The 12,493-nt window shown below is 39.6% G+C and overlaps 1 protein-coding gene across 1 annotated transcript; it reads right to left on the bottom strand.

Annotated features, from left to right (window-relative positions):
* Positions 1-8,403: 8,403 nt before the first annotated feature.
* Positions 8,404-11,305, bottom strand: LOC113763030 (probable LRR receptor-like serine/threonine-protein kinase RKF3). The gene has a single exon (XM_027306749.1). It carries the CDS (start codon positions 10,678-10,680, stop codon positions 8,725-8,727), a length of 1,956 nt encoding a protein of 651 aa, XP_027162550.1. The 5' UTR covers positions 10,681-11,305; the 3' UTR covers positions 8,404-8,724.
* Between the last annotated feature and the right edge of the window lie 1,188 nt (positions 11,306-12,493).

Raw genomic sequence — 12,493 nt, 5'->3', positions numbered from 1 at the left:
TGTGTACCTACAATTTTTATGAATACAAAACAATTGGTTATTCCAAACAATTGAGTTTGTTGCTCTCCGTCCCCAAGTTCACCTCATTTACTGATGTTCGTACTTGTCCAGAAAAGATATTGCTCAATTTCGATCGGTTCCGTATTGTAAGCTTGTTTTAATGTACAATCTCTCAATGAATTATGCTTGTTGATTGTAATTCTAAAATTACTTCAAACATTAGGTGTCTAGCACCAGATTTGCAGTGTCTAGCACCAGATTTTTCAGACATGAAGGTGTCTAGAACCAGATTTGTGGTGTTCGTGGACGAACATTTACTAAATGCAGCCATGTCGTCCCTACCAGGGAATGCTGCATATGTACGTTACAAGAAGTTAATAAACTGTTACAACTTATTGATGTGCTTGTACAGGCACCTTGTCATGTTCGTCTATGTTAAAACTTAGATATGTGGCTTATAATTGTGTTAATGATGAGTATTACAGATAGTATTACAGGCACTTCAATAGGTATTACTCCTTTAGTACGGAAATGAAGTTACAATTGGCGTCTCGGATTGGTTCCACACGACCACATGCCAAGTAACAGTTTCGCAAAAGAACATGATATTTCATTGGGACAACTAATTTGAAAGTGGGGTAACTAATATTTAAAATGCAACAAATAGTCATAACGAGATGTACAGATTGAGTTACAACGAGTTACGTGTATGTTACAATTCATTACAACAATGAATTGGCAATCGGCAGTTTTTCGTCTTCTCTAGTTAAAACTAGTGATTTTACAACTAATGATATTTCCCGATATTACAACTAGTGATACTACAGTTATTTAACGTCCGATGAACCTTTCCTCTTCTCTTGTTTGTGCAATTGCTCTTGGCACCAACAATAATTCCTTCTCTCGACACATTAAATTTCTTAGACACTTAATATAGAGATGATCATTTTGAACCCTACAACATTACATGTAGCGAGGCCTTCTCGAACATCTCATTAAAATAGCGAGATCTTCCCGAACATTAAGCAAACCTGGATACGTTTAATTGGCTCCCAAGACTTGGTTTAAAACTGAACACTGTATTGATGAGACTGTAATCCTTGTTGTAGGGAGGTTGAAGATAGCAAAAAATGAATCGAGTACACAGATCCATTGCCACTTTAATATGAAGAGAAATTTGAAGTGTGAAATTGAATAATAATACGGACGAAAATGAAAGGGGGACGAACAAACTGGAGTCTTGTCTGTTTAAGGGATATACACCTGCAAGGGGGTTCTTTTATAGTCCGCAATACCCTCTAATATGGTAAAATATCAGACCCCAACATATATGAGACCAACTAGTACATCACAGGAATGGAATCTGTTTACTCAAATACAGCGCATGGACCATACAATCTTGTTAAGTTCAATAAACATAATATTTGGATGTAGCAAGGTGATTATGTTACAAGGCTCCGATGTTACAATCTCGAATGCAGTTACATTTTTATCATACAAGCTTACTGTCACATGTGCTGGTAGAATTTACTTGACTGATTGCATAATGGTGCTCTTCTTTGTTGCATGTGTAGACTTGTGCTTTATCTCAATGTCAAGGCCTCCTAAAATGCGAAGAACATGTATTTCATATGATTTCATATCTATTGTTGTGTAACAAATTGTAAATCAATTTGTAACAGTTTTCAAACACACTGTAATTAATAGTCTTCAAGCACCACTGTATTAATTTTCGAACACACTTTAACATTCTATTAACTATTTTATAACAGTTTTCAAATACACTGTAACTTACCAATAACTATTTTGTAACACTCTTCAAACACACTGTAACTAATAGTAAAAATAACAGTTCTGTATTAATTTTTAAACACTGTAACACTACAAAAACTATTTTGTAATACTCTTCAAACATACTGTAACTTTCCAATAACTATTTTGTAACACTCTTCAAACACACTGTTGCTTCCTTGCTCAGTTGTTGTCATGGTGGCCCCTTGTTGCAATCCCTGACTGATGTTATCAGGCACAACTGATGAGGTATAAATTGGATTCTCCATGTCCATTACATCTTCATTCAGCTCTGGAAGTTCTCTGGTTTCAATATTTGTCCTCGTAATTGCATCGTTTTCTTCATACTGCGCTGCATTATGCTCATCTTCTTCAAACCATTTCTCATCAATTTCATCAGCATCATCATCTTTATCGTTGCCCCCTTTTTCAGCAGATTGAAATTCTAGCTCTTCTTCGGTATCAGGACTCGTGTACATTGTATAGTTCTCATGTATAGATTTTTTTCCTTTGTCCAATGCTTCAGGCCCAGAAGTGGAAGCTTTTGCTCTCGAATGAGAATACAATATTTCTGCAATCTTTAATATCCTTCATTGGTTATTAACAGCAATGTTATACAGCTCATTTAACTCAGCCTGTAGTTACATCACAACATTACCAATCCATAAATGAGCCACTTGCTCTCAAGAATGAAAAACAATACATGTATATACATATATGAACAACTTCGTTAGCTTGGCAGATAGGCTGATATTTGAAAGTGATTCCAATTTTGGCATTTTCAAAATGCCTTCCTGCGAGCATCAAGGTGACACACAGGGTTGGGGATTTCAGTTCCATTACTGATCCATTTATGTTCACGTCGAAGCAAACTTCAAATCTTGGGTTAAAAAATAAATTGGCCGATACATGGCAAGAGTAATTTAAAAACTCACAACTGCTATGGGTTCAACGATGTAACGTTCCATCTTATTCTTTGCGACACCTTTCCCACCCCAATTTAGCAGGCGGGCCAACATGTCAATGACCTGATCCTCAATCGATTTTTTTCAATTAAATATTAGCAAATAAATAATATAGAGGTACTGTATCATTGGTCACAAGGCAACTTGGAAAAGTAAGCTAATCATGGCCATCAAATTTAAATTCCTAACCCGATTCGAAACATGCATGCCATTGCCAAGTGTCTTCAAATCAACGCGTGTTAGGGAAAACTGGAACATTTGAACCAATATGTCCCTACCATTGCATTACACAAAATCTTACAATAATTAGTTGGTACAATAAGCAACTCTGTACAGCTTAATAAAATGATAGAAAATGCTGATATCGGACTAAAGCCTTGGTGAGAAACTTACTTGGGATTCTTGTTTGGGTCCCATGCGTAGGCAGCAACCCTTTTCTCATATAAGTTAACTGTCACATGTGCCGGCAGGATATACTCGGTCGACCTTAACATCGTGCTCTTCTTCATTGCTCGAGTAGGCCTTTGCTCAACTTCCTTCCCTGACACAATCGAAGACAAGGACTAAGGATTTCAGAGCTTGTGTTATAACTGGAGACTGTAAAAATGGGTGTTGTGCATGTAACTTGAGGTCAACGTATTTGTAATAACCAATGAACACTTTGTAACTGTTCATTAGATTATATATCTAATATATGCAAGTAAATTCTCAAAATACTCTCTAAAACTATTCTGTATCATACATTTATTTATTAACCATGAAAATATAGACAAAAATATTTAACCAACCTTGTCGATTTCGACCATATGAACGTAGCCTTCTCGGAGTGTTTGCATCAAATGCAGGATTTTCATGCTGACTGGGATTTGACGGTTGTTCCTCTAGACAATTATCTTCACCACATTCACGGCTGTGACTATTATGCAGCTCCTGTTGTTGTTGATCTTCTATGTTCGCATGCAGCTTCTTGTTCATCTCTAAGAAATCATTGTTTACTTCAGCTGGACGTCTACTTTCAACACCCGTGACTGTCCTCATTGGTGTCACAGTGCTCGAAGATGGGCAATGACCTTCATCCGTTTACTCATTGTTATTTGTCACTGTACCTTTACCATTTCTGTGGTCCTCTCCCTCACTCTGTTCACTCACATTCATAGCATCATCTGTTGCTCTACCACCTCCTTCACCATCGCTAGCCTGAAGGTTTTCATTATGATCTTTGGCACCCGCATCTTCATTATCATCTTTCTCATTTTCTTCACCATCATGTCCTTCTTCTGCAGATTCATATTCAGATCCTTCTTTGCAATCGGTATCCCGGTACATTGCCACCTTCTGGTCCTTATTTTTTTCCTCTGTATACAATGATTCGACCAGATCGCATGCTGCTTTTCCCTGCTTTTCCCTGACGTGCCATTTCTTTCTCATATGCTTTTTTCTCTTTCAGGTACTCCTCTTTTCGTTTCATCATGTCTTCCTTACTCAACTCATTGTATGCTGCTCGGGCAATATTATTATACTGCATTGTAATATCACCCACGTTAAACTCATCTACTTCTTGTGTCCTCACTTATATTCCATATACTTCTTTCTAAATAGTAGATTGCTTGCTTTCTTTATTATAATGGATATGCATACCTCTGTCACCTTCACTTCTTTCGCCAAAACCTTACATTGATACTCTTTCCTGCCCACAAAGTCCAGTGAAACAAATTTAATACTGCTGTTAAATAATGATTGCTATTTTCTATTACCTACAATCCGACCTGAATTTCATCCATGGATTCAAACGTGGAAGTGGTTCCGCAATCTCACTTGTTCCTGCTACCTCCATTTGCTCATCTTCAGCTGTGTTTGTGGCCATTTTTTTCCTTCTTTTCCCTGCCTTCTTCCCACTGCAATATGCCGATAAATTATCACCAACTTCACTTTTTGAGTGCTATACAAATTGTGAGACACAAACATTAGCCACTTACATATTAAGTGATTTAGATGAAGCCTCGGGCTCTTTGCCACCAAACTCTCTTACTGGTTCATCTCTACCACCTTGGCCACTTGAAGTTCTCGATCTTTTTCCTGCCATCTGAACTAAGAGTTATACAACTGCACTTCAGTTCTATTATGCTTCCCAGATTATTCTGAATGCATTACAAAGTAATAACATATATAATACATCACTCTCAAATCTCAATAACAATACTTTTAAAAACTTGTAACTTTCCTTCCACACTATGTTTGCCAAAATTAACAGTGAGTTAATTATTCTACGGTGCAAATTCCACTTATGATCTACTCTCACTCATTTATCATTTTTTACACAATCGACTTCTTCTTCTATTTCTTGTTCTACTGTACACATATGAGTTATGTATCAATTGTGAGTTACCAATTAAACAATTATGTAATATACTATTTTACAGAGTAGTTCTTATATTGTAATTGCTAAGTCACTGCGTGTTACACTTATCCAACTTCATGTTCAGTCACACTAGCGGAGCAAAACTTGTAATCTTTTTTCCACACTCAGTATGTCAAACTGAACACTATATAAATCATTTTTCGTACCTTGTTCAGCTTGTCGTCGGCTGCCCTACCTATCAACAATCGACTTCTTCTCTTTATCCTGTGATTATACAAATATGAGTTAACTAACAAACAATAGCTAGAAAGTTCACAATATGTTCATGCAATTTTACACAACAATTCTGCTATTGTAACTTCAGAATCACTGCATGTAACAGTTATCCAACCTGCTGTCCAACATGCCTGGTTAAAATAACTTGTAACCTTTTTGCCCACAATGCATCTATCAATCTCAATGTTATATGCATTCACGCAGCTTAACAATTTTACTCTGCGTCACTATTTATTCATATCAAATGTCTCCTTATACAACACTCTGATATATACTTAAGGAAACTATTTTTGTAACACTTTTTTTCGCTTTGTATGTCACCATCAATAACATGTACAAACCACAAACAAACAAACTATAATCCGCCCACAACCATTGCTAGCCAACAAAATCTGCAATAAGTTCAAAGCAATAACTAGTACAAATGTTATATTATTACCCAAGCAATTCCACATTCCATTCACACGATTTTGCAAACACTTGGCGTACTAAGTTTTCTGCACCTGTTCTCCTCAGTGTTGGCCACCAAATTACATACCTTATACTATTTAGTACCAATAAACATTCTGTTCTATCAAAATCATTAAAGATCAATTAACCTATTCATTTATGACGTTAACAACAACTCACATCGCTGCACCACCTTGTTAAGTTTCGAAAGTGATGTCATAACATTGTTGTTTTGTTACCTGGGTGTTTCCTACTTTTTCTCTTCTCCAGATGCCCCAACGTTCCACTTTACAATTTTGATTCACTTTTACCAAGCCCTTCCAGATTTCAAACCGTGACAACTCTGCATGTTGGATTGCTCCTTCATCACAAATGTATTTTTCCCTACTTTCCCCTTTCCCTAGTTTGCCCCAGCCACTTTCTTGCCTGTAGCCACTTGCTTGTTCTGCCTCCAGCCACTTTCTTATTTTCTCTTTTTGCTTCCGTTTTCTAGTGTTCTGTGTGACTGAAATTTGGCAATAGTCAGTGTGGAGGGAAACCAAAAGACTTTTGTGTTTGACGATGCATTTGTGTTTGACGCTTTGTTTGCGCGGGATTTTGTTGACTGGAGCTGACGCTTCATGACGGGCTCCGTTAGTAGCTTCATTTTCTTTTTCCCATTACTAATTGAAACACTGTCGTTTTTGCCGCTTCCCAAAACTATTCGACGTGGCTCGTTGTGGTCCTTTCGTCTACCATTGTGAGAGGACCGTTCAGGAGCGGTCGGCCTGACGACCGCTCCTGCCCCGTATCCGAGACATAGTGACGCTCGGTATGCGAGGTTAGCCTAGGGCGCTACTGTACTAGTTTTTGTCGGGTTCTTTGTTAGCCAGACACCTGTCAACCAATCATCCAGCCACTTAAAGTTCTTTCGCAAGCAAAAGAAAAGTTCTTTCTCTAAATCGGGCCAGGGAGAACCATTCATCAAGATAAAACCACGGGCATATTTTGCCGGATCATTAATATTCATCAAGATATCTGCCGCCAAAAGCCAAAATGTCTAACAGCAACAAAAGGGGGCCTTTGGTAACAAAACAAATTTAGAGGATAAAATCATCAGAAGAGTTCCACCCCCTTCCCTTTTGGAACTTCTCAAAGAGAAGAGGCGACAGAGGCTATCAAAGTTCAGAGCTTCAAATGTTATTAAACTGACAACCCAAAACAACCAAAGTTGTTTCGTTCACTCGAACACACTAAGCACAACGCGCAAGCAGTCACCTTCATGCATCAGATCAAAAGCTTTGTTTATCTCCTTAAGCTTCAAATTGTGGGTGACGTACTCGTCTACTTTGATCTCCTGCGATATGAAGAAACAGTAAGCAGGACAAAAAAGAAACAATAAAAAGCTCTGGCAACGTGCTATGCAGATTCTGGAGAACCAACCTTCTTCATATACTTGTCTACAAGCCAAGGTACTTGGGAACGACTTTTGAAACCACCAAATGCTGTTCCCTTCCATACACGACCAATCACAAGCTGAAACGGACGAGTGGATATCTCTTGACCAGATGCTGCAACTTCGACAACTTCTGTTTTGACATCCCTAGGTACTCACAAGTGATACCGTCTTCTCAGTGGCAATGGCCGAGACATATTCACTTCTTGGTGTCGATGCAAAAGACATCATCACGCTAGAGAAATATCTGCAGGATTACTTCGCAAACATACTAAAGAAGCTGAAAGGCATTAAAGCACAGTCGAAGCAAACTGACATTTACCATCAACCCTTACGATGACACTCCTTTGACCGGGAACTTCTGCTTTTGCAAGTTCAGTCTCCTCTTGCATTCCTTTCGCAAATTTGTATCCCCCCCTCCCGGTGGGTATATCCGCTGGCAATGGCATCTGGGGTTATGGGCTGCCGGCAAGTTCAAAGGGACTCTTTCATGTAGCCTCGCTCCTCTGGATGTTATAAGCAAATTGGGCAGTGCTTACTAGACAAGATTGTGGGGATTCTCTCTCCTTCTCTATTATAAATGAGGATAGTTTAGGTATTCGACCTGCTGCAACTTAGCCGGTTTAGAAGGTAATTTCCACTTTAATTATGAAGTTTAGGATGTTTATGTGGAGGTTTCTAAACAATAAGGGGTAAGGTGTTTTTTCGCGAAACCATAAGGGTTCCTTATATTTTACCCTAGTCCCATTCATATTAGTAGGATTCACCAAACTGCATGAGGTTGATTAAATGATCTGACTTAGCTGAAAAGACCAGGGAGAGGCCACAACACCAGCTTCAGTTAGTTCCGTTTTCCCCCTCAGTTCATCTGAATGCACGGAGAATGAAATCGGAATCTCAGGGGTACAGAAACCTTCCATAGCTAGCCAGAAAATGGCAATACCTCAAAGGTTGAATTATAGATAACTTTCCAGTTTTATGTGCTTCCTCGGTCGTGACAACCGTTTAGCTTTCGTGACGGTTTGAGTCTCATTCCGTTCTATTCTCTCTGAGTGGATTTGTGCAGCAACCAGCTAGATTTACTGATTATAAAGGTGAAGCTTGTTATGACATGGATTGCGGCGAAATGAAGAATCACCAATTTAATATTTAGGCATAAAGAGATCAAGATGGATGTGGGATGATGTTTTTTGGGGTACAGCAGGAAAACAATCGTTCCTTCTTTGGAAAATCTGAACTCTGGGGGGTCAAATATGTACATTGGTTCTACACCTATACACTGTACAATGGTGGATGTTAACGTGTTAGTGATTCTGATTTTCAGAATCGCACAATCTAATAATGAGCAAAGAATTAGGCCAAAAAAATCTATGGAAAGAAAATTCCAGTATAGGCGCCTTCTGCCAATTTCCGATGAAAAATAACAGAGAATCACGATAACCCTTTTTTTATCTCCTAAGAGGGCTTTCTTGAATTTCCTTGGGCGTCACGGAGCATTCTTTCTCCAGTGTGTATGGCTGGTAACCATTAGCGGTTGACAGATGACCAGAGCCACTACTACTGGCAGATCTCTGGATATCATCAATATCAGCAGTAAGAGGAATTGGACGTTCAGGCACTGATGGAACAGGCACATCGTCAGTGTCCAACATCTTCACAACCTGGTCCATGGTTGGTCGGGCATACAATTGCGGATGTGAGCAAAGAACAGCGATCAGCACATATTTCTCCAACACTTCTGGACGACCCATTTCAGCCATACCATCTTCTATAACATCTAGCGCTCTACCATTCCTCACCAACGACCAAGCCCAATCAGTGACAACAACAGGCTGGCCATCGTTAGTTGCTATAATGGCTTTCTTCCCACTCAAAAGCTCAAGAAGCACAACCCCGAAGCTATATACATCACTCCTCTCAGTTAGCTGCCCGTATAAAGCATACTCAGGTGCCACATATCCCATGGTGCCGGCCACTCTAGTGCTCAAGTGAGTCATTCCCTCCGGGGTAAACTTAGCCAATCCGAAATCTGCCACCTTAGGCTCAAAGGTTTCATCTAAAAGTATATTACTTGCTTTGATGTCCCTGTGAATTATGGCAGGTTGTGCACCGTAATGCAAATAGGCCAAGCCCTTCGCCGTCCCAAGTGCAATCTTTTGACGAGTTGGCCAACTGAGCTTGTTCTCATTCAATCCAAATAGATGGTCGTGAAGGCTCCCATTCATAATCAGATCGCACACAATAATCCTCTGGTGACCCTCATAAGGAGCGGTAGCCACACAATACCCTCTCAAAGCTACGAGATTGACATGCCTAATGCTGGCAATGACCTCAACCTCGTGCGTGAAAGTGGCATCCCCGAAAGCAGAACAATTCTTGAACCTCTTCAATGCCGCTTCAGAGCCATCAGGCAACACACCCTTGTACACGTTCCCATACCCTCCTCTTCCAATTATGTTCTCCCTCGAAAAATTGTTGGTGGCAGCCTTAATTTCGTCAAGTGTGAACCTAACTAAATTAGTGCTCCCACTTATTGAATCCAACCCAGAAGCGGCGGGGCCAGAACCTGAGTTTGCCTGGCTTAATTTCCATCTTTCGCTGGCTTTTATTTTCCTTTTCCTTCTTTGACGGCAGAACCAGAGCCCGGAAAAAAGGACGACCAGAACCACCACAACTACCACCACAATCACGCTAACTTCGATCCTTTTCCGCTTATTACTGGAATTGGTGGCCGCGAAATCGAGGGAAAACAAGCATTTGGCGGTACCCTTGTCAGTGGGCCCGAATTGGTTGGCGAAGGCGGCGGCGTAAATGGAGCCGTAGGCTGTGCAGTCGGTGAGGTTACCGACGGAGGGACCGGTGAGGTAGGAGGCGAGGAGGCTGGAGAGGCTGGTGGTACACGCGGCACAAGGGGAGCCGTTCTCGAGGGACTGGTTGCAATTGGAAACAACGTCGTGGAGGGCAGATTGAGAAACGGTGGACTCGAACTGGGCGCGGGTGTTGATGCCCATGCAGCCCTCGGAGATCCAGCTAGTCTGGAAGCCGCAGGATCGGCGGATGTCCGTGTTGGGAACGAATTCGTTGACTAAAGACTGGTAAGCCTGCCAGCAGGAGTCGGCGGAGCTGAGAGGAGGGAGGAAGGAGTTGGTGCGCCTGAGATAGTCGGAGAGGACGAGTCGGAGGGATTGGCGGATGTATTGGCACTGAGTGGAGGTGTCCAAGTTGGGGCGAGTGGAACCCTGGAACAACTGGCGGAGGATATTAAAGTCGAGGAGGCAGGGGGAGGAGGCGTTGGGGTTCTGGAGGAGGGTGCGGCCGGGGAGTTGCCGGGCAAAGACGGGGAGAGAAATGAGCTGAGTTTGCAGAGACAGATGAACGATGAAGAAGAAAATCAGAGGATGCATATCAATGAATCTAGGGGACCTCTCTGAAGGGAGAGAGCGAGGAATTCTGAGGCTTTGATTGGATGATGCCCAGCAACAAAATTCAGTAGGCTAGGCGTCAATAAATGACGAGGTGTTCATTGGTGGTGGGAGATTGGGAATGAAGTAGAACTTCTTGTTGTAGTAATAATACAAACCGTATACACTTGACATTAGCAGTAATTGCCTAATTGCTAAGATGATTTGACTTTTTTGATTTTTGGAAGTTGCAAGTCATGAATGATGATGTGTTATACTGATGATGCGATATGACTATGAGAACCTTTTTGAGGGTGGGAAATTTAGGACTCAAATCAAGAGGCGGCAGCAACAGCAGCAGCCGCCATGGAGTTTCCTTGTCTATGCACCCACCAGTACATGGTGTTGCTACTGCCCCAGTACTAGTACTATAATGCTTCTCAAAGTCTGCAACTGGGAAGGTCAGGAGAAGCTACCCCGGCAAGTGGGCAGTGGGTTCCAGGAAACCAGATAGAGAGAGAGAGGTATTTTTCCAGCCCTTTCACCACCAGTTCCGATACCAGAAGAAGGTTTACTTGCTACTCTTTTTACCCTCCGTCTCCCTCTGGATCCTAGTGAGCCCCGCCAGCCACCAAAATGTCCTGCACAACGTACTACAGTATCACACAAGGAGTATATATATTTATATAGGGTTATTATCATTTTACCCCCTTAAACTATATCACTACTATCAGTTTATCCCCTAACGTTATCTTTTAATCACTTTACCCCCATAAGTAATTCAACTCAACATGTTAAGAAATTTTGGACAAAAATACCCTTTTATTTTATAGCATTATTACATTGTTATTATCACTTTATTCATTTAGATTATTGTGATACAATCACTTTAGTTCTTAACATTATTTTCTAGGCATTTTACTTCATCGCTAATCTAACTATTATGGTCAAAAAATTTTAAATATATACCCTTTTTATATATAATTAAAAATAAAAAAGTTGAAATGGTTATTCTTCCTTTTTTTTTCACTTTAAGAGATCGAAAAACATAAAACTAAAAGGGTTTTCTCAAATTTCTTTTTTTCACACTTATTAATACTAGAAAAAGAAAAAGAGATAGAAAATAAGAACAAAGAAAATAAGATTTTGCAAAGAAAGAAAATAAAGAAAAGTATAATATTATCGTATTACATTAAAATTGTTGGGATTAGAATTGGAATTTGGTAGTAAACAGAAATGTGAAATAATTTTAAAATAATAAAAGTATTTAATTCTTTCTTATTTGTAATTTTTTTTTAAAAAAAATGAGCTCTCTCCCTCTCCCCTTCCCCTCTCCATCTTTCTATTCTTTTTTGATATTAATAAGATTGTCAAGAATAAAGAAATTAATATTTTTACTTTTTTTTATACTAAAAAGGAGAAGAGTCACTCTAAATTTTTTATTATGCAAAGAGGAGGGTATTTTCTTCTAAAGTTTTTTAACTTGCTAAGTTGGTTTAATTGTAGGATAAATTACCTAAAAAATAACTCTATGGGGTAAATTGATAATGAGACTATAGTTTATGGGGGTAAAGTGATAATAATTTTAAGGGTTAAACATGTCTTTTCACTTTAATTAACAAATTCCGTTAAATTTGACCGTTAGTCTTGGAGGTAAAGTGACTAAAAGATAACGTTAAGGAGGAAATTGATAGTAGCACCAAACGTTAAGGAGGTAAAGTGATAATAACCCTTTTTATATATTGGAGTCGACCATTTTGAATTTTGTTGTTGTCGTGCCGTTTCCATATCCATATCCATATCCTGAAGAAGGAAA

The sequence above is a fragment of the Coffea eugenioides genome, chromosome 1, assembly GCF_003713205.1.
Source record: "Coffea eugenioides isolate CCC68of chromosome 1, Ceug_1.0, whole genome shotgun sequence".
Taxonomy (NCBI): domain Eukaryota; kingdom Viridiplantae; phylum Streptophyta; class Magnoliopsida; order Gentianales; family Rubiaceae; genus Coffea; species Coffea eugenioides.
The sequence above is the reverse complement of the archived record's forward strand: the minus strand, read 5'-3'. Positions and strand labels throughout refer to the sequence as shown.